Genomic DNA, 22,789 nt, shown 5'->3' on the forward strand with positions numbered 1-22,789 from the left:
CATCAGAACTTTGACTGGTTGTAAGTAACTCCATGGTAAGCCCATTGGAATGTTGAATGGTTGCTAAGTGACCAGTTATAAGTCAAGGACTACCTGTATAAGGGATTTATTTCATTCTTGCATGGAGTAAGATTCTTGATGCACAGGTCCAGAACATACAGATGATGAGGGCAGTGAAAATTTAGAAGTAGAAATTAGAAGTAGAAAGTGCCATCAAATCCACCCCTGGTACCCTAAACGATATTCCACTGTTCTTACTCTAAGCAAATTAAGATGAGCATTTTCAAGCTACTTTTGATGGATTGAATAATGTCATGAAAATCACCCAATTAAATCAATGATAACAAGTGTGGTTTCTTAAACTTTGTTCCATTTTCAGGATACACGCTATGTACAATTCTGTGAAAGGATCTTGCTCAGAACCCGTCAGTTTCATCACCCGTAGCTGTGCTCCAGAATGTCCTTTTCCACCCAGACCTTCACACAGGACCAAAAATTCCTTGACTTTGCAATGGAAGGTAAATCTTCTGAGGAAAATTTTCTCTCTTCTGAAATTCTTCAGATTTCTATTCTCTTCTCCTTAACCCAGGTAGATAAAATTAATGATTGGAGGTGTATCCCTCTACCATACCTTGAAGGTTTGAAGCTAGGAGACACTGTTTAGGTTTTCTCTGCATGTGAACATATGTTGTGTCTGTGTATTTAAAAAAATATTAATGAACTGTTTTTCATTGCATCCAAACAAGGCACTTTGAAAGGATGAAGTTTTTTTAGGTGGGAAAGCCAGCATCTTGGCCTTCTAGCTATCAGGAAAACAGATTTGCTAATTATTATTCTTTTTTAAATCTTTACACCTCTCAACTTCCAATTCCCCTGACTGAGTCACAAATAAAAACACAAATGTAATGATTGATTGATTGATTGATTCTGCAATACAGGTAATCCTCGACTTACAATCACAATTGAGCCCAAAATAAAACAAGACAATATTTTTTTTAAGAAACAAAAGATGACCAAAAGCAGATAAGGTAAGAACAAGAAGCAAACCCAAGTGGGACTTTAATTACCCTTGTCAAAGGCCTCAATTTATTCTGTCCACTTTTCTGGATGTTAATGGCCAGAGGAAGATGGCAAGAGAGAGGTTGGAAACTCAGAATAAATGGTTTTTCTTCTATTGAATTACAGGTTTCCTTTCAAGGCAGAGAAAATTGTCAGTAATCGAGCTTGGAGAAAATGCCTAGTTTCCAACATTATAAGACTTGCTTTCAAATCTTAAGGGAATTTTAACCCTCTTTTAGTTAGGAACTAGGTTATTTCATACAGCTTTGTGGATCTTTTTCAAATGGCTGTTTTCAGCCTTAACCTTGAGCGATCTTAGATCTTAACAACTGATTCTCATCATAAAAATTAGTAGGAATGTTACTACTGTTACTATATATAATACAATCTTTTTTGTTTTTTTAAAAAACACCCCAATATGGTATTTCCCATAGTTGAGCTAATATTAACCATGTCAACATACATCTTCTAATAAAGGGATTGATATGGACAAAAATTATTCAAGTTAAACAAGTTTTAGTAAAGGGGAATATATTTACCCTAATCGAGGAAGTACAAAATGAGGGAAAAACCACACATCCCACCAACACTGGCAGGGTAAGCTACTGTATATCAACAGAGAGCAAATCCTATACATGTTAGCACTGGTGATGTTACCTAATAGAACAGAATATAAGGAGATAACAGAGTTAGAAGGGACCTTGGAGGTCTTCTAGCCCACCCCTCTGCTCAGGCAGGAGATCCTGATCTACACCATTTCAGACAAATGGTTTAATGGTAACAGAGTTTGAAGGGACCTTGGAAGTCATCTAGTCCAACCCCCTGTTCACTCAGGAGATCTATACTAGGGATTCAAACTGCCGACAAGCTCAGTGTTTCTGATGGACAAGCTCAGCGTCTTATCCACTGAGCCACCAAGCCAGGCTGTTGCTGTTGTTGTGTTGTGGTTGTGGTGGCGGTTGTTTGGTCTCTTCTAGTTGGGTAATGAAACATCCGCATGCAACCAACCAAGCTCAGAAAGCATCAAGAACTCCATTGTACAAATGTTATGTGTAAAATTTATATTCCCACCTTTTCTACAGGTGTTCAGGGTGATGTAGATTAAAGGCCCTTTTTCAAATGAACTTTCGTGGCTGAAAGTGCTCTTGAACCTGATACTCCCAGTTCAAGTCCAACATTTAATTACCATATCACACCAGCTTCTTTAAAATGTGTTGCTCTCTTGCATCATCTTGTGTCTTAGAATCCAGCATGTAACTGCTATGACTGAAGACGTAGGTTACAAAATCATTTAATAAGAGGCAAGAATTTCTACACTTCATGGCTGACAGCATGCACTTTTTTTTTGAAAGCATTAAGACATCAGTGAGATTCATAATGATCCTGTTTTCCCTTTCATGGCACTGCCATCTACCTAAGCTTCCTGTTGTAGAATTTTCTGGTGTCTTTTTTTGTTTGTTTTTGAATAACATTTATTCCAGTGACCTTCTCCAACCTTCCGTTATGTTTATTTACACAGGCCCCAATTGACAATGGTTCAAGAATCACCAGCTACCTTTTAGAGTGGGATGAAGTAAGTGCCAATTATTTTAGGGGAAAAAAACCCTTTGTCCTTTATCTCAAATTGTTTCTACATGCTTTAACCAAATGCAGAGGAAAGAGAATGTGGAAAAATTGTTCCATTGGTTTGTTTATTCATTATTTAAAAATAAATGAGCACTTCTGAGTATTTTTACAAATACTCCCAAATTTGTCTCTTTCAAGGCTCTTAACATCCACAATTTTGGGTGTGTGTGGGGGGGTTAGGATTAATTATTCCTTTTCACTCCCTTTGCCTTGTTATAAAACATATAACTGACTTACTGTAAAATCAGGTTTTCAAAAAACAGTCTGACACATAGCCACATTTCTGTGGGAGTCAAATGCCCCTAAATCACAAGTTTGTTTTGTAAAGTCTGATTTGTAAAGGAATAAATTTCAAGTATAAAATTTACATTTCCTTAATAAAAAATAATCCTCAATTTACAACCACAATTGAGCCTAGAACGTTGGTCATAAATCATTACTGCTGTTGGTCAAGTTACCACATGACTAGACATATCATGTAACAATTTTATACTTTTCATGATGGTTGTTAAGTGGGCCACTATGGTTATACAGCTTATCCAATGGCCATGTCTTGCCATTTGGGGCTGGAAATGTTCAAAAGAAGTCACAAAATCTGATCACATGGCTTCAGGATGCCACAGTTGGTTGAAAATGCTGTTAGGCATTTAGGCAAGGGGTGATACAGCAGTTTAACTGGTTTTACATATCTTTTTTCAACTCATTTATAACAATAAAAGAAAAGGGCAAACAAGAAAAAGCAAGTGCTTTATCCATCATCTACAAGAATATGTTGAAATTCTATAGATAAATATAAGAAATTTCTGATGTTACTTTTGATGAAAGAAAAAAAAATAGTTTTGGAAGGAGAGTTTTCAATTTGTTAGTTACAATTAATTTATTAATTACAATTACAGTAATTTTATCCTGCATTCAGATCAGAGGTGGGTTTCAGCAGGTTCTGACCAGTTCTGGAGAACTGGTAGCGGAAATTTTGAATAGTTCGGAGAACCGGTAGTAAAAATTCTGACTGGCCCCGCCCCCATTTATGGGATTTTTGCAGTAATCTTCCCCTGGAGTAGGGTGGGAATGGAGATTTTACAGTATCCTTCTCCTGGAGTGGGGTGGGAATGGAGATTTTACAGTATCCTTCTCCTGCCATGCCCACCAAGCCACACCTAGCAAGCCATGCCACACCCACCAAGCCACACCCACAGAACCAGTAGTAAAAAAATTTGAAACCCACCTACTGATTCAGACTATAAATCCCTTCCCTCCCACCTTCCCTTTTCTCAGTTTCTCTCTTTCTCTGATAGTTGAGCTAGAGAAATAGCTCTGGTTCAGTGGTGGGTTGCCCCCAGTTCGGTCCGGTTCTATAGAACCGGTAGTAAAACCGGCGGGAGGCTCCGCCCACCCACCATGAGATCATCATGGGTGATCTGTGCATGTGCAACACATGTGATCCCATTGCAAACCGGTAGTAAAGGTAAGTAGAACCCACCCCTGCTCTGGTTGTATACATGCACATATGGTCTTTGACTTACAACAATTCATTCAGAGTGACATAGGGGACGCGGTAGCTCAGGGGCTAGGACGTTGAGCTTGTCGATCGAAAGGTCGGCAGCTTGGCGGTTCGAATCCCTAGTGCTGCTGTGTAACGGGGTGAGCTCCCGTTATTTGTCCCAGCTTCTGCCAACCTAGCAGTTTTGAAAGCACGTAAAAATGCAAGTAGAAAAAATAGGGACCACCTTTGGTGGGAAGGTAACAGCATTCCATGCGTCTTTGGCGTTGAATCATGCCAGCCACATGACCATGGAGATGTCTTCGGACAGCGCTGGCTCTTCGGCTTTGAAACAGAGATGAGCACTGCCTCTTAGAGTTAGCAACGACTAGCACGTATGTGCGAGGGGAACCTTTATCTTTACCTTACAGAGTGACATCCGCAATGAAAAAGCAGCTTATTACCATTTGTCACACTTAGGGTTGTATCGCCATGGTCATGTGATCAAAATTCAGATGCTTGGTGACTGACGCAGCTTTATGATGGTTGCAGCGTCACCTTTTGTGGCCTTCCTGTAAGCAAAGTCAATGAGGAAAACAGATTCACTTAACAACCGTGTTACTGCCTTGACAATTGCAGTGATTCACTTACCAACCATGGCACGAAAGGTCATAAAATGGGACAAGTTCACTTTATTTATTTATTTATTTATTTTATTATTTATTTTATTTGTTATTCATATTTGTATCCCGCCCTATCTCCCGAAGGACTCAGGGCGGTTCACAGGCACATAAAACATTTATATACAAATTAAGATAATCATTAAAAAACTTATTCTAATGCCGAATTATTAAAAATATAAATATAAATATTAAAACCAATTTAAAACCCCTATAAATTTAAAATCTAAGCCAGTCCTGCACAGATGAATAAATGTGTCTTGAGCTCGCGACGGAAGGTTCAGAGGTCCGGAAGTTGACGGAGTCCTTAACAAATGTTTCACTTAGCAACAGAAACGTTGGGCTCAATTATGGTCGTAAGTATGAGTCAATAGGTGTGCTTAAATAGTTTCTTTCTTTCTTCTTTTTTAACAACCCACTACCTTTTCCCTCAGATTTACAACTATTTCCTTGATCATTTTAAATATATCTTGTGTACATAATTATAGATAATCTTGTCCAGGAAATATATCCAGGCAAAATGCAGTCTAAATGTGTGAGAGAAGTGAATTAGTACAGTAGTTTGTTTCTTCAACAGATGCTTTTGTTTTTATAAACTCTGCAGAATTGCTCTGTTTTTCTCCAGCAGTGTCAAAGCACAATTGATATATTTTCATAGAGTGAGGAGGCCTGTCCCAGAGCCGCTGACCTTAAGACAATAATAAGTATTGTGAAATTTAGGAATGTAGGAGACAGGATTTGCCTGACCTTTGGTAAATTAGCATTAGTGTTTCTTCCCCTCTGTAGAAAAGAGGGGGCAACCCTTTGTAAAAGCATTCTGTTTATCTGGGACATGAATTGAAAGGGGGGGGGGGGAGAAATAGCTTAGGATTCCAAGAAATCAATAAGTCATATGGATCGTTTGCCTTTGCTTCTTGCCCAAAATTGCAGCTTCCTTGATAAGGTTTCCAAGCAATTAATGCCTACATTAATTAGAAATGTCAGCCAACCTCTGGTGTCATTGGCAGTTGGAGTATGAAATATTACACCTTGTGAAACCATTGAAATGGCTCCAATCTGAATTTAGCTCGGGAACATGAAAATGTCAAATTTGGTAGCAAATTTCTGAGAATATGTGAAGGATATTAGAATCTTAATAGTCCAAGCAGCAGCACCCAAAGGTTATTCAGAATGTTTCTACAGATGCTTTTGCATCTAAAATGTTAGCCTGTTGTTGGAACAAGTTGTGGGTCACTTAAATTTAACAGTAACCCCAATTGTCCAATGCAAGAGGTCAGAAGGGATTTATTGGAAGAATAGCATTTCCTTTCAAACCCTATTCTTTTGGTGGTTGTGGAAAATGTTGCAATCGGGGAGAAAACTATTAAGTGGATAAAATCTGGCCGCAAATATTGCTTCATGTTTCTTGGAAGGTCTAATTGCAAAAGTACCGAGAGAGAATGGAAAAATGGAGTGAAGGCACACCAAAACCGTCTCCAGTTTCCTTGAATCTATGTCTTTATCTCTCGGTGACCCTAGTTCCCACATGCGTTTTCAATAATAAGATGCCATGAGTTTGTGCCTGGAGAATGGAATCTCACCACTGTAATTCTAATGGTATCTAACATTATGTCTGACATAATGCTTTTTGCAATATTGGACTATCATGATATGTGTCACCCATTGGCCCCTTTAGGTCAAACTTTGGCCAAAGCTGCATCAATTAATTGCTGATTGCATCTGCCAATATTTCAAAGGATAGATAGTTTTGCAACATTTCCTCGTGAGTTGCAGTTTCCCATTGGTGGGCTTTCTCGTTGTTCCTGGTTCCTGGGAATTTTTTCACCTTCTGTGATGGAGGGATAGAATGTATTCCAGAGGAGCAAAATGCAGCAAAGTCAGGGGTGAAATCCAGCAGATTCTGACAGGTTCTGGAGAACTGGTAGCAGAAATTTTGAGCAGTTTGGAGAACTAACCAAATACCACCTCTGGCTGGCCCCAGAGTAGGGTGGGAATGGAGATTTTGCAATATCCTTCCCCTGCCACACCCACTAAGCCATGCCCACCAAGCCTACCAAGCCACGCCCACAGAACTGGTAGTAAAAAAAATTGGATTTCACCCCTGAGCAAAGTGTACATAGTTTGTGTGAGAGAAAGAGAGTTGAGATGGTTCCTTTCCAGTAGTTCTCAGTAGATGTTGAACGGAGCAAGTGGTTAATTTTAGTTTAGACCAAGATTTCTGTCTATAGGTGAGGAACAATAAAGAAAATTGCTTAGAAGAACCTCAATGTGTCTTGCTTGGTTTTTGGAGCCTGGCAAGGGAATTATGTTCAATAGTTCCCTTCCTTCCCTGATTCTTTAGAAACAATTGGCTAAATGATTTGGCCACACCCCCTCGCAGTGATTGGTTCTCTCCCCTTTGGATAATTTTTTTCATTACCCCATTGTGCATCTGGATCTCGTTGTTGTTTTCCATCGTGTTCACCTGCCTCGCCCTCAGAGAACCGCCGCAAAGATATTCTCGTGGTTAAAAAGTGTTGCAAAGGATAGAAAGGCGAGATTAGTCGTTGAGTGGAAATGTCTAGGAAGGCTGCATCTTACTGCGAAGATGAGTAAATGATGAACTGTTTATGTCCGGTCAGAAAAAAATGCTCTTTGCTTTGGAAAAAAAAAAAAGAAATTGAAAGAGCAAGCTCATAGAATTCACACCTTTATCTTCCAGGGGAAAAGGAGTAATGTTTTCAGAGAATGTTACTTTGGGAACCAAAAACATTACAAGGTGACAAAGCTGTGTCCTGCTGTGGGTTACACATTCCGATTAGCAGCTCAGAATGAAATAGGCATAAGGTAAGTCCTGGTACCTGATTGATAACATGCTTCAGCCATCAGTCAAGCTGTTTCTAAAGGCCAAACTCAGCTGAGAAATAAAAGTTTGGCCGGAGAACACAAAAGATCCATTTATTCCAGCATCCTGCTTCTCACAGAGGCCAGTCAGATGCTGTTCAGTGTGGTTTCAGGGGAGATATTTCTCCATTTCGGAGCGAGTTTGGACTAGCTTGCTTAAAGCAGAAATGCAAATGGAATCCACATCGAAACCTAGTACTAAAGAGCTTCAGACAGGCATAAACCTGGATTACAAAGAGAAGCACAACCAGTGGTGGGATTCAGCCAGTTCGCACCACTTCGCGAGAACTGGTTGTTCACTTTCTGAGCGGTTTGGTGAACTGGTCGTTGGAAGAAATCATTAGGGCAGAGAACCGATTGTTAAATTATTTGAATAAATTATTTGTTAAATTATTTGAATTCCACCACTCCCAGGAGGCTGTAGGAAGGCCTACTAGGCCCAAAACGGGGCACGCGGGAGGGTGGGGCTGCCTGTCACATCCCCTGGCCACGTCCACCATGGCCACCCCCCACCCAGCCGGTCATTAGTGCACAGAACCGGTTGTTAAATTGTTTGACTCCCACCACTGAGCACAACCCAATCCAACTTCCAGGAAGTATTTAAATATTGGAAAGCAAAATCTTGCCAGTAATAGTGTCAGACAAAAAAGGCTGTCAAAAATACCCAGCTCTTCTATCTAATCACTTAGAATGTGAATCTAGAAATCATTACTGATCAACAGATGGGGTAATATCTATGTTTTGGATTTAAGATACAAATCTGGTCCTGATCACCAGGATACGAAGTTAAATCACCCCATGCTGAATTGAAGGGTTTCTGAGCTGCTCCATATTGTCTTTAACCCATTAAGCATAGCTATGAGAATCAATAGTATAATCTCGGCTCAAAGATGGCGAAGCTTCTGTTACGAATCGCAGCCAAGTTATTCCCTTTTCAGACAGAGACTGGAATTTAGCATGCACATAATACATGTCCAGCAAGGAGTGGTGCGGTGGCCTAGAGGTGGAGCTCTTACCTCACAATCAGGAGGCTGTGAATTTGATCCTAGGTAGAGGCAGAGATTTCTCCCTCTGGGCACCATGAGAATATGCCTGCTGAACAAATCTCCACTTTGGGCATCAGGAAGGGCATCCGGCCAGTAGACACTCTGCTAGCTCCATTCAGTTGCCCAGACTCCACACTGCAAGGGATTATGCGGCCATTAAATGAAGATGGTGATAATATATGTCTAGCAAACAAAGAAAGGGCAATTAAAATAATGGGTGTAAATCCAGACTTTTACTAAAGAGCATCCTTTCTCTCTCCCCCATCTCCCTCCCCTGCCATTCCACCAGTGGCTTTAGCCAAGAAGTTGTATGCTACACTTCAGGAAACATCCCTCAGACCCCTTCAGCACCAAGACTGGTCCGTGCCGGGGTTACATGGATCACACTGCAATGGAATAAAGCAGAAGGTTGCACACCAGAAGAAGTGATTACCTACACCTTGGAGATTCAAGAAGAAGATACTGTAAGTTTTGAAATCCAAAATAACAGAATAGACTAACAGAGTTGGAAGGGATCTTGGATCTTCTAGTCCAACCCCCTGCTCATGCAGGAAACCCTATACCATTTCAGACGAATGTTGTCCAGTCTCTTCTTAAAAAAACTCCAGTGATGGAGCACCTACAATTTCTGGAGGCAAGCCCTTCCACTGATTAATTATTCTCACTGTCAGTGCACTGATGATGTTACCTAGTTTGGGTAATGAAACATCTGCAAGAAAACAACAAGTTCAGAGAGCACACAATGACCCCTCACTTTTATTGTGGCCCACATTTTGCTTTGCCTTCATAGAAAGTTAACATTACAGGGTGGTCGTAATAATTCTGTCCCATCCTCTAAATCAACTATGGGGAACTATGTCCCTTTTATGACCTGTGGACTTCAACTCCTCAGGAATTCTGGGAGTTGAAATCCACAAGTCATAAAGGGGACATAATTACCGATCCCATCTCTGCTCTTAAATCCTCGAAGTATGACTGTAACTTGGTTGCTTGTATCCTTACGATTTATATTGATATTGATTGTTTCCTGATTGCTTATTTGTTCCCTATGACTATCATTAAGTGTTGTACCTTATAATTCTCGATGAACCTATTTTTTCTTTTATGTACACTGAGGGCATATGCACCAAGACAAATTCCTTGTGTGTCCAATCACACTTGGTCAATAAAAAATTCTATTCTATTCTATTCTATCCATAAATGCAGCTAAGCCAATAGCCAACTCTCAGCATTCTCAAATCTCAGCTGTTGGCCCTTGCTGTGTACCAACAGAGACTTTAAATTTCCCAATATTTTCTTGTGTGGGCAGCCGAATAACTTTATTTCTGTTGAGATCGTGACACAATCTCCTATGTAATGTTCTGTAACATTAATGCACTCAAAGGAATGTAATGTCATCTCCTCAATTTCCTGCGAGACAGCCAAGGGGTCCTTCTGATTTTTTTTCCCCCTGGACTTCAATCCTAGCCTAACATCTCATTGCAATAAATGAGTCATAGAAACTCTTAAATATCTAGAAGACATTTTAAATATCCAACGGCGTGTATAACGAGGTCCTGATCTGTCCATCTCAAGGCGGTTCCTATGAGACATTTGTTCTTGGCAACTTTTCCAGTGGCACTCAAAGGGAAATTGCTACACCCATCCAAGAACTTGGTTCTACATATATTGTTGGCATCTTGCCCCAATATTTTATCCTGCGTTGGGGAGCAGTGCCACATTTCAGTCTCATTTCCATACATGTTAGCACAGCCGCCCAGACTGTTGCTGCATAAATAAAGAATATTGCATAGCTATTACTTTGCTCCCTCCCTAAAATGTTCTACCTTGCTTTATTGCTTTGGCAAAACTCCCGGGTTTTATTAGCACGTACCTGGTGGACAGATAGGATGTTACTAAAAGAAGAACATTCCTCAACATGAGTAACGTGGTACTGTGTGTTGGGTGTTCTTTTTCTTTTTGACACAAGAGGGAGCCACTTTAACAAAGTTAAAAACATTTAAGGGCTCTTGAAACTATTATTATAATAGGAATGCAATGGGGATTTAAATTCAATTTTTCTGTTTTGAATGGTAGTGATTATGGGTAAAACCAGCCCAGAAATTTCAAGTAAGAAATTTGGAAAATGTCAAACTTTCATTTATGCTTCCCAATCTTAAAATTTCAATTGTTTAAGATTTCACCTATTTTTAACTCTAACGCATAAAGACATCCTCAACACCGAAGAGAAATTAAAATGTAAGCAAGAGTTTGAAGACCAGGGTATTATACTATCATGGTGGCCTTAATTGCAAATACAATCTAGATATGATAAAGATATGAAAAAGTATGACTTCTATAAAGGACAAAAACCCATTGATCAGATACTGTTGAACTCTGATGAAAAACTAATTAAGATCTATAACTTCTTACTAAATTGGAAAATGGAGGACGAGCAAATAAAAGACAAAACAGTATAATGGGGGAAAAAACTTTGGCTATAACATGGAATTAGAGAAGTGGCAAAACTTATGGGAAAGAAACTATAAATTAACAATGGCAACTTCTTATAAAGAAAATGTATATAAATGTTTTGATAGATGGCATTTATCACCTGCTAAGTTAGCTAAAATGTTTAAAAACATGTCTAGCAAATGTTGGAAATGTAACCAAAAAATGGGCATATTTTATCATACCTGGTGGACTTGTGTTAAAGCAAAAAAAAATTGGGCAAAGATACACAGGTGGTTAGAAAAGATGAAAGGGAAACATGCAGATTTTAAATCTGAGCTGTTTTTTATTAGGTATAACACCAGAAAAACTGTATAAGCAAAGTTTATATTTAATATTACATGTCTTAACAGCAGCGAGGATTATATTCGCGCAATAGTGGAAAAATGAAGAATCACCGCGAGATGAAGAGATAATTAGGAAGATACTAGATTGTGCAGAAATGGATAGACTTACATTGAAAATTAAACAGAAAGAAGTTGCAGAATATTATCAAACATGGAATTTATTTTACCAGTGGCTGGGGAAAAGGGGTGGAGATTAAGAATGTAATCTGTATTGTCAAGCAAATTAAATACCCAGACAACACAATGTTTATTAAGCACCACTAATAAATGTAAGCAATAGAAAATTATTTCTTTTAAAAAAATCATATATACATATATTTTTAACTATAGTAAACTACTGTACTATGATTTGACAACAGATGACCAAAATTCCTTCTCAGTTCATAATTATAGTCATGAGGATTAAATTCTGAGGCCAATGATAGGTAATCCACAACACAGCAGCATTCTCTGCAAAATTCAAAGGGAGAAGATTAATTTGCAAATAATAGCAAATTCCACAATAGAAGGACAAATATTTCATGTCTCAGATGGAGTGGTATATTATTGCTTGGGGCATAGCTCTTGGGACATAGTTTTCCTTGCTGTTACTCTTTAACTGGTAACTTAATTTGTCCTTTAGGATAATGCATTTCATCCAAGGTACACTGGAGAAGACCGAACCTGTACTGTGAAAAATCTTAAAAGAAGCACACAATACAAATTCAGGGTAAATTTCTTTCACTTTCACTTTCACTTTCATTGTCCTGTGTAGCACAAGCTTTTTACACTTTCACATCGTGCATGTTTATTACTGGAAAGAGGTTATTATAGGTGATCCTCAAGTTACAACCATACATTTAGCAGTAAATGTTCGAAGTTACAATAGCATTGTTTTATCTCGCAAGGAAGTGCATGCAGAAATGCCTGTCTCTATGTTATTTGCTTTTAAATAACAATCTCATGCCACCTTTTCAATGTTCAATTTTAATTGTATATGCAATTTTAACAAGGTGCCACAAGGGGGCAGCCTGATTTTTTTTTTCTCTCTGAACTGCTAAATTTGTACTTGCAATAATTACTGTGAAACATATTCTCATGTATCCACAATCAAATAAACATAGGAATAATACGTAAGAAGTGATGTGGATTCGAAATGAAAAGTCTAGTTGCAGTGACTATTTCAGTAAAATAACTAAAAGTTATTTTGGTTTTATTTTATTTTATTTTTATTTTTAGTTTAGTTTAGTTTAGTTTTGAGAGCATATGCACCAAAACAAATTCCTTGTGTGTCCAATCACACTTGGCCAATAAATTCTATTCTATTCTAAAATGTCATTGGGTAAACTTTTACAGAGCACTTGGGCAGATAAATGTACTGTGCCACGCAACATGTAGACAGACTCACAAAAGAAAATATTTTTTTAATTCCAGCTGATTGTCTCCAATGTAGAAGGGAAAAGTAGTCCTAGTGATGTCATGGTCTGTACCACAAGCCCAGACAGACCAGGGCCTCCCTCCAGACCAATTGTTAAAGGGCCAGTAACATCTCATGGCTTCAGTGTGAAATGGGGTAAGATTAAATCTATGTATTTTAAAAGCACAAGAAGGAAATTATTTGACATGCATGGCATTGCTGTAGAGGCGACTGGTGCTGTTTTGTTGTAATATATTGAACTCATTCCAACCACACATGTAGTTTATGCCTGCAGAGAACTGACATGGAGTATTGATTCGCTGAACTGATACTGAAAAGAAAATGGCTCTCTTGTTGCATTTGTGTTGCACAAATGCTGCCTTGTTTATTTAGTTAGTTTTTTCAGTCTGTTTATTATTGTTATCAATAACTCAAGGTGGAAATAATATCTAATACTCCTTCCTTCTCCTATTTTCCCCAAAACAACAACCCTGCTGGATGTGTTACATTGAGAGAGAATGACTGGCCCCAAAATCACCTAGCTGGCTTTCATGCCTAAGGCAGAACTAACATCTCCTGATGATTGGCCCAAAGTCATCCAACTAGCTTTTATGCCTAAAGCGGGACTAGAACTCATAGTCTACTTATGATTGGCCCAAAGTCACCCATGCCTTTCATACCTAAGGCAGGACTAGAATTCACAGTCTCCTGTTTTCTAGTCAGGTGCCTTTATCACTAGACCAAACTTACGAATGTACCATTAGCAATGATGGAGCAACATGAATGTTGCTCCAGAAACAAAATATAAGTCATGACAAAATAAACAAGTGACAAGGAACATTTAAAAGGAAAAGTTTCTGTTATCTGCGTGCCAGCAAGAAAGACTTCATTTAAGCAAGTGCAGATGTATTCATGTTAAAAAAACAAAAAACTCATTTACTTCCTGTGGATTTGATTTGGCAAATCAGAGGGAAATAAATTCAGAGACGTGGGAAAAGAGAAAAGGCTTGTTATATATAAAGTCTGCTGAAAAAGCTATGGAGTTGGAACGTTTATACCGTGTTTCCCTGGAAAATAAGACCCGGTCTTTGGGGTCTTTTTGGGGGGCTGCAAAATAAGCAGCAGGTCTTATTTTCAGGGGATGTCTTACCCACTTACCTTAGGACCACCGCAGTCAGGTCTCCCATGCCCTGACATCTGTTGGGCTGCTCCTCAACTACTTCTGTGGCCGCTCATGGCCAGATGCCACATGGTGCATCGTGCCAGTGCCACCATTTGCAGTCCTGCCACAAGGCGCAGAACCAGTGCAATGCACCACATGACATCCGACCACAAGCAGCCATAGAAAAAATCGGGCAGTGGCACAGCAGGTTTTGGGATGTGGGAGGCCTGGCTGCAGTGGTCCTAAAGTAAGCGGGTAACTCTACCCCCGCCCTAGCTTAATTTGTATGTGCCTCACCCCACCTCTTACAACCAGCTGGTGGGATGGAGTTGGTGGGGTCTTAACTAGAACTTATTTTGGGGGTAGGGCTTATATCAGGCACACATGTAAAAATCAAGCTAGGGCTTATTTTTGGGATAAGTCTTATTTTCAAGAAAACACGGTACTTATAAACTTTTAGCAGATCTAACTCGTCAAACAAGGGCACAGACTAACAACCATATTGGAGGTAATCTTCTGCCATCTGATTAAAAGATAGATTCTGCATCTAATCACCACTGAAAATAATTTTTTCCATTTTTGTAACTTGCTTATTATTTCTTTTCCTCTTCAATCCTTTTCTTTTTTTTTCTAAACAGAGCCTCCTCAGGACAACGGTGGTTCGGAAATCCTAAATTATCTGTTAGAAGTTTCAGAAGGAAGCTGTGAAGGTAAATTTGATTCATAAATAGTCTGATTTCTTCAATTCTTCATGATGTTCATAAGAAAATATAACTGCAGATAAGAAAAGTAGTCACTACTCTCAAAACCCTTGTATCAAGTTGCTGGAAATTTCTCAGTTGAATTTATTTGATTGTAGTGGCTCTTCACCATTCTCAACGGTTTGATTAATGTATCATTAAATAAAAATGGCAAGCTAATCAAAATGGAAATCTGTAGTCCAGATCTAGTAACCAGTTTTTAAAAAGTTAATATTACTTTCTGAGCTGTAATATTTAATTATAGTTGCCTATTAAGTTTATATAGGACTGATAAAATTCCAGGCAAATCTAAGTTTTGTTTGTTTTTTTACAAATTGCAACCTCGAATTGCAAACAGATATATTTGCTTAAATGTGTATCAAGCTTTCCTTTGCAAAATGAAAACTATTGTTAGCAATGTTGAGTTATTTTCAAAATAGGATTCCTTTTTATTTAGATTAAGATGGGGGGTTTGGGGTCAACTTTCCTAATTAATTGAAAACTTGGTTTTGCCAAAACCAAAATGGTGCCTTTAAAAAAACAAAAACAAATTCAAATCCACCAATTAAGCATTATTCTACCTCTCTAATCCAGCTTTCAGCTAATGAAAGGGCCTCATCAGGGATGAGGTTCAGCTGGTTCAGACCTATTCGGGTAAACCGGTACTTGTGACCTGTGAGTGGGCCCACCCCCACCCGCCTGGGCGCTATGCCATCCTATTTAGTTGTGTTTTTTAAGCCACACGCATGTGTGCAAGCACACGTGTGAGCAAAGCGCATGCGCAGAAGGCCTCATGCTCTCACATTTTCGATGCTGGGGTGATTCGGTTGTTAATTCATGTGTCGCCCACCTCTGGGCCTGACTGAATGGGAAAAATCTGATCATAGGCCAGTTTCTTCCCATAAAGGAGTTATTGCCACAAATCACTCTAAAGGGCAGGGACTGAAATGAAATCTAGATGGGATGTTAACAGCACTTGATCACTTGCCTAAGTGAGTCCAATTAACCTTACAGCAAATCAGTGGGAAGTTGCATATAGAGGACCTGCTACCGAATGTACGTGTGCATACTTGAAGTCAGGCACTTTGTACAAGCTCCGGGCATGCTGTATTAGCACTGGTGGACACAGTCAGGTAAGAACAAAACGAACAGCAAAGGGTACCATTTTCTTTCGGTCCATTCGGCCATATTTTCCAACTTTTGTAGAGCTGATCTGGTATTTTATTTTTTGGAGCTAAGTAGGTGTTCTTGGTCATGAACCTGTCACCTCGTGTGGTTTTCTGCCAAGTTTTGAAGGTAGTTTGCATAGTGTCACACCTCAAATGGTTATGCCGAGGCTGAGGTGTATATTTTCAGCTGCTATTTTATGCTGTGTTGTGTTGCAGGTAATCTTCGCTTAATGGCAATAATTGGAGTGTCCATTGCTAAGCAACCCGATCATAAAGGACAATCTCATGTCACTGGGTTGCTTAGCAATGGTGGTTCCAGCCACGATTAAGGTTATAAAAAGGAAGGAAGGCTAACCTAGTAGTAATTTGGTATTAATAACAGAAGGTTCCTCTTAAAACATGGTTATATTTTCCACAAGGCTGTGCTATAATTCGTCCCTTAAAGTTCACTAACAAAATTTCAGACTGAGTTTTAGATTGTTTCCAATTCTGATTTATATCAAACCATACGCATTGTTTGATCTTTTAAAAATATGGTACCCATTTACTAATGAAGTTGAGTGAGCAGTTAGACACTTTAGCTTCCTGAAGTACTGTGAATTTCCTGAAGCGTATTTTATTTCTGATGTGCATTTTCATTTTTACATTCTTTCTGGAGTGTCAAACCAAACGCTTGTTTCTCCATGGGGAAGGCAAAATTGCGTAGGGGCTATGTTCACACAACACACTGAACTACAAGTTATCCAACCCCATTTTAGTATAGTTGAATGGTGTGAAGTTGTCCTTTGTGGCTCGTTCGCAATTTAGGGAAGATTGGATTAATTGGATAAACCAAGGTTAAATTAACCATGGGTAAAGCCTATAAGGTGCCTATAGCTGAAGTAAAATAGACCATGGTAATGTGAATTTAGAATAAATGAATTTGGACTAGCCTATATATGTGGTGCTCAGTGGCTAAGACACTGAGCTTGTCGATCGAAAGGTCAGCAGTTCAGCAGTTCGAATCCCTAGTGCCACGTAATGGGGTGAGTTCCTGTTACTTGTCTCAGCTTCTGCCAACCTAGCAGTTTGAAAGCACATAAATGCAAGTAGAAAAATAGGGACCACCTTTGGTGGGAAGGTAACAGCATTCCATGTGCCTTTGGCATTTAGTCATGCCAGCCACATGACGACAGAGACGTCTTTGGACAGCGCTGGCTCTTCGGCTTTGAAACAGAGATGAGCACTGCCCCCTAGAGTCGGGAACGACTAGCACATATGTGCGAGGGGAACCTTTACCTTTAGCTAGCTTTATATCTTACGTATTTTTTGTCTTTTTCTAGTGTTCTGAAAGTTTACTTGTTCGTACGCTAAGCATTGCTCCAGACCAGTGTCAACCACCCAGAGTGCTTGGAAAACCAAAGCATAAAGAAATACAATTGCAGTGGGGTAAGTTATTAGGATTTGAAATTCATTTCCTTTTTTAATGGGGCATAGAATCGTCTCTTCAGTGTGACTGCAGGGTCCCACGTCAAATTGCAGATCACATTGTGACCGTCATATCACCGATCCAATATCTGATTTTCTTTTAAATAAACAGTGCTGCGCTTCAATGGTTAGATTGACTAGATATTGGTATTTGAACATAGATCTTTTTAACATTTATATTTTATTGAGGCTTGCTAATCTAGGGGAAATGTTAATACATATTGCTAGTCCATGTATGATATGCCATACGCGGAATAAATAAATCCTTCTTCAAAACTTATGTATGAAAATCAAGGATGTAAGCTGTTCTAGGTAAAGCTATCTTTTGCAGTTGATTGATAGTAATTTTGTCAATGCCAAAGGTAGAAGAATAACACAGTTGGAAGGGACCTTGGAGTCTTCTAGTCCAACCCCTTGCTCAAGGAGGAAACCCTATACTATTTCAGATAAATGCCTGTCCAACTCCAGCTGCACAAGACGGTTCCACCATGTCCAACTTTTGTTTTAATAATAAAGGTTTTAAAAAATTTTTTTAAAAAAGTTAAAAAAAATGCCTGTCCAATCTCTTCTTAAAAACCTCCAATGTTGGCGCTCCCACAATTTAAAAAATGGATAGTTAAGAGAAAGTAATTTTGGCTAAGTAACAGTACCAGCTTCGTTGCAATTATATTAATGGTCTCAATATCTCTTTCCAGATGCTCCCCCTGTATCAGAAAGTAGCAGTCATATCTCAGCATACAGCGTAGAAATGACTGGACCTGAAGAGGTGGCCTCGGAGGTCTATCATGGTCCAGACCTTGAATGTACTGTCAGCAATCTTCTGCCTGGAAAAACGTATCAGTTCAGAGTGAGGGCTTTGAATGATGGAGGGGTAAGAAAGCTCCACTCCAAAATATTGCCTGTAAAGGCTAAACAATATTTGTCCTTTGTGAAGATCTTCTCCTTAAAAAAAAGTTTGACTTCTCCAATCTTGCATAGCTGGCATCCGGTGTTAATCTGCCTGCAATTGGGGGCTATCATAAATTCTGGGAATCATCCTATCTGTGTAGGAATGAATTCTCAAGGGACAGTTCAATTTGAGGAATATCCACTGTGAAAGGAATGGAACATCTTCCATTTTAATGGCAAACTAGCCCAAGTGATGAAATGTTGAAATAGAAGAGGGGAAATTTGTGAGTCTGAAATTTTAGAATTACAGAACTGTTCATTAGGAAAATATTTGGAAACGGACCACGTTCACTACTCTATGTGAATGTTGTGGGTGGTTTTTACAATGGGCATTTCCCCTAATCTAGAATCAAATAAGTACATATTTATTTATAATACATACATTCGTCTAGACTTCTTGATCGATGGACCGCAATTGATGAACTGAGTGATGAACGTCGAGGTGGAGAAGAACATATTATTATACTGTAATCTCCTAAATCCTTCTACTATATGTAATGTGTGCATGAGTTTTCCTCTTTTTCTTTTAGTATGGGACTTACTCTGAAGCTGCAAAAATTACTACAGTGGCTGGGCCTCCAGGCCAGTGTAAAGCACCTTGCCTTACCTTCCTTTCAGATTCAAGTGTACTTGTGAGCTGGGAGGTAAGAATTTAGAATTTAGAATAACAGAGTTGCAAGGGATCTTGGAGGTCTTCTAGTCCAACCCCCTGCTTAGGCAGGAAACCCTACACCACTTCAGACAAATGGTTATCCAACCTCTTCTTAAAAACTTCCAGTTTTGGAGCATTCACAAGCTCTGGAGGCAAGTTGTTCCATTGATTAATTGTTCTAACTGTCAGGAAATTTCTCCCTAGTTCTAAGTTGCTTCTCTCCTCAATTAGTTTTCATCTATTGCTTTTGTTCTACCCTCAGGTGCTTTGGAGAATAGTTTGACTCCCTCTTCTTTGTGGCAACCCCTGAGATATTGGAACACTGCTATCATGTCTCCCCTAGTCCTTCTTTTCATTAAACTGGACATACCCAGTTCCTGCATCCATGGTTCTTTGGACTTCTGTCAATCCTCCATTCAGATTAACTGAGATTAGGGTTCCCTACAGAGAGAGAATGAATTGGCAGAATCATTACCTTCAATTATCCATTGTATTTACAGATGGTTCTCGACTTACAACCACAGCTGAGCCCAAAATTTCCATTGCTAAACAAGACAGTTGTGAGTCCTGCCCCATTTTACGACCTGTCTTGCCACAGTTGTGAAGTGAGTCAGTGCAGTTGATAAGTTAGTAACCTGGCTGTTAAGTGAATCTGGTTCACATATAGAATACGGTATATGACACAGAAAAACATCACAGTCTAGTTCAAATGTATACATACAGATGCTGGGGGAGGAGAGAGAAAGAATCCTGTGAATTTACCAGACGGATGGCATAAGGAACAAAGCTGTTACAGAATCTAGTAGTCCTGCTATAAATACTTTGAAATCTCCTCCCAGAGGGTTTTAATAATAAGAGGTTTAGTAGCCCAGTTTAGTAATAAGAAGAGAGTTTAGTAATAAGAAGCATATGTACAATCCAGGGCTAATCTAATCTCAAAATAAGTGATGATCCAAAGTATGGTGCCATAGCAGAAGACACTCTCGTTCTAGCCCTCACCAGCCAACACTGCCTAGCCATCAGTGCCCAAAGCATGCCCTTCCTGCCAGATTGGGCACAATTGGGGAGAGACAGTCCCATAAGTGACCTCCTAAACCAGGGGTGTCAAACTCAAGGCCTGCGGGCTGGATCCGGTCCGTGGGGCAGGGGTTAAATCCAGCAGGTTCTGACAGGTTCTGGAGAACTGGTAGCAGAAATTTTGAATAGTTCGGAGAACCAACAAATACCACCTCTGGCTGGTCCCAGAGTGGGGTGGGAATGGAGATTTTACAATATCTTTCTCCCAGGAGTGGGGAGGGAACGGGGATTTTGCAGTATCCTTCCCCTGCCACGCCCACCAAGCCACACCATGCCCACCAAGCTATGCCCACAGAACCGGTAGTAAAAAAATTTGGATTTCACCACTGCCGTGAGGTGCTTAGATCTGGCTCGCAAGGCCGACCTGGAAATAGTGAAGGAGTGGCCCGCGGTGCCTCTGCCAGCAAAAATGGAGCTCAGGAGGGCCGCGCGCTGGCAGAGGGCTGCAGGAGGATCCCCCCAGCCCCACCTGGGCCACCACAGGTGCCCCCTGGCATGAGTGATGTCAAGATGGCCACGCCCACCCTGCCCACGCCCATCCCACCCATGGCCCCCCAAGGTCATACACAACCCTGATGCGGCCCTCAATGAAATTGAGTTTGACACCCCTGTCCTAAACCATGAAGATGGCAACTCCCACTTTGAATTCCACCCAGAAGCCAATATAGATCACAGAGCAGTGATGTCACCCAGGCCAAGAAACTGGCACTAGTAATGCCAGTTTATATCAGTTGAAGTTTCTGAATACTCTTCAAGGGCAGCTCAATCTGAAGGATCCTGTTTACAAGGTTCCTGATCTCATTCAGTTGTCTACTATGAGAAAAAGAATCCTGGTTTTGAGGTTTGAATTAGAAAGATTTTTCTTGTATCCCTATGAAACATCAGCCACATTTTTTCGGGTATTGGTAAACAAAGATGAAGTACTTGAATGCCATTGCCTAAAGTGCACCACTTGCTTAAAAGCTGTTCAGTTTGCCAAAATACATTTGGGTTCTCACATTCACTTCCACTTAGCTGAAGATTGCATGTAGATGGTTATGAGCATTCCCTTTTTGTGAAAGCATGTGGCCAATGGCAGGGAAGCTTTTTAGAAGATGGAAAACAACATCTAGGGCTGATTGGCGGAATTCTAATATTGTTGCGTTTTTCAGAATGAGTAGAAAAAAATACCATTTGGGGAAGTTGAAATGGATTGGCGTCAGTCTTTTAATGACGATAATCCACATTCAATAGCTATTTTCTATTGACGTGGCCTGATGAAAGTTCAGTATTTATTTGCAGAATTCAAGAGGAAAGTTTTGCCCACAAAGAGCCAATAGATTATTTCTAATCCATCGTTTGAGACATTTTACATCAAATAGGCCCTTTATTAAATAGTTTTCTGCAAATATTTCATACTAGTGTTCCATTCTGTTGAGCTCTTTCTCCAATACTTAGAAACAGCAAATAAAAAGAATGCTGAAAGACAGGAAGAAAAGCAGACGATCTAGCAGATGAGCTCTCTCATCCCTTGCAGAATAGAATAGAATAGAATGGAGTGGAGTGGAGTGGAGTGGAGTGGAGTGGAGTGGAGTGGAGTGGGAATAGAATAGAATATTATTGTCACTTTAAATGTACACTAATCAGCATACATTAACATGGAATTTTGTTGCTTTCAGCTCTTGAAGGATAACCATTATGCATATACCCACATACACAGATATATATGACACAAAGAAACATCACAGTCTAGTTCAAATATATACATATATAGGATGGGTGGGGGGGAAGAATCCTGCGCATTTAGAAGACCAAAGCTATTCATTCTGGTTTTGTAGGACTTTTAACCCGAAATGAAGCTCAGGTTCATTGAATATGGGTCATAAGTGCCCTTTCTGGCTCGATCATAATTTCAAACATTCGTCTGTAAGTTGATGACTAGCTGTAAGAGTTGATTTGCGGAATGCATACTTAACTGTTCCATTCACTAAGAAACATAGCCGAGAAACACTAAATTTTCCTTTTACCACATTTGCTCAGATTGGTGCCTTCAAAATATCCCAATGGCAACGTATCTTTATGAAAGAAAAATTGAGTCCTCTCAACCAATTCTGGATATTTTCAGATTGAGTTACACATTTCAATAAACTGAGCGCAGTTACTTAGACTTCTGCTTCTCCTACTGAATTTCTTCTCTTGACAGTTTACCTCTGAAATTAAAGAGGAGGTCTTGATGGTCTATGTCAGGGGTCAGCAACCCTCAGCTCTGGAGCCACATGTGGCACTTTCATCCCTCTGCTGCGGCTCCCTGTCACCAGTCAGGGTTTGATAGGGCTTCCGGTTAGGGCAGGTAGAGGAAAAAGGACGCCACACTAAAAGGAGACTCTATGGTGGGGGAACTGGACTTATGGTCAGCAAAGGAAAAAGGACACAGCACTAGGAGGAGACTCTATGGTGGAGGAAATGGACTTCTGGTCAGCTCCAGAATTGAATGGGGGCTTCCGGTTAGGATCTTTGTGGTTCTTTGAGTGTTTAAGGTTGCCGACCCCTTAACTCAGATACGGATTGCCCAGTTTTCTATATAAAGC

General features: G+C 39.7%; 1 protein-coding gene across 1 annotated transcript in view; it reads left to right on the plus strand.

The window, feature by feature from the left end:
- Positions 1 to 22,789, plus strand: part of FNDC3B (fibronectin type III domain containing 3B) — a 360,647-nt gene that overhangs the window by 269,813 nt on the left and 68,045 nt on the right. Inside the window, exons 10-20 of the mRNA XM_058187252.1 lie at positions 380 to 518; positions 2,579 to 2,632; positions 7,547 to 7,671; positions 9,064 to 9,238; positions 12,234 to 12,320; positions 13,025 to 13,163; positions 14,808 to 14,879; positions 15,924 to 16,042; positions 17,401 to 17,506; positions 18,241 to 18,416; positions 19,024 to 19,137. Coding sequence (XP_058043235.1) covers positions 380 to 518; positions 2,579 to 2,632; positions 7,547 to 7,671; positions 9,064 to 9,238; positions 12,234 to 12,320; positions 13,025 to 13,163; positions 14,808 to 14,879; positions 15,924 to 16,042; positions 17,401 to 17,506; positions 18,241 to 18,416; positions 19,024 to 19,137 — 1,306 coding nt within the window. The remainder of the gene's footprint in view (positions 1 to 379; positions 519 to 2,578; positions 2,633 to 7,546; positions 7,672 to 9,063; positions 9,239 to 12,233; positions 12,321 to 13,024; positions 13,164 to 14,807; positions 14,880 to 15,923; positions 16,043 to 17,400; positions 17,507 to 18,240; positions 18,417 to 19,023; positions 19,138 to 22,789) is intronic.

The sequence above is a fragment of the Ahaetulla prasina genome, chromosome 6 (genome assembly GCF_028640845.1).
Source record: "Ahaetulla prasina isolate Xishuangbanna chromosome 6, ASM2864084v1, whole genome shotgun sequence".
NCBI classification, from domain to species: Eukaryota; Metazoa; Chordata; class Lepidosauria; order Squamata; family Colubridae; genus Ahaetulla; species Ahaetulla prasina.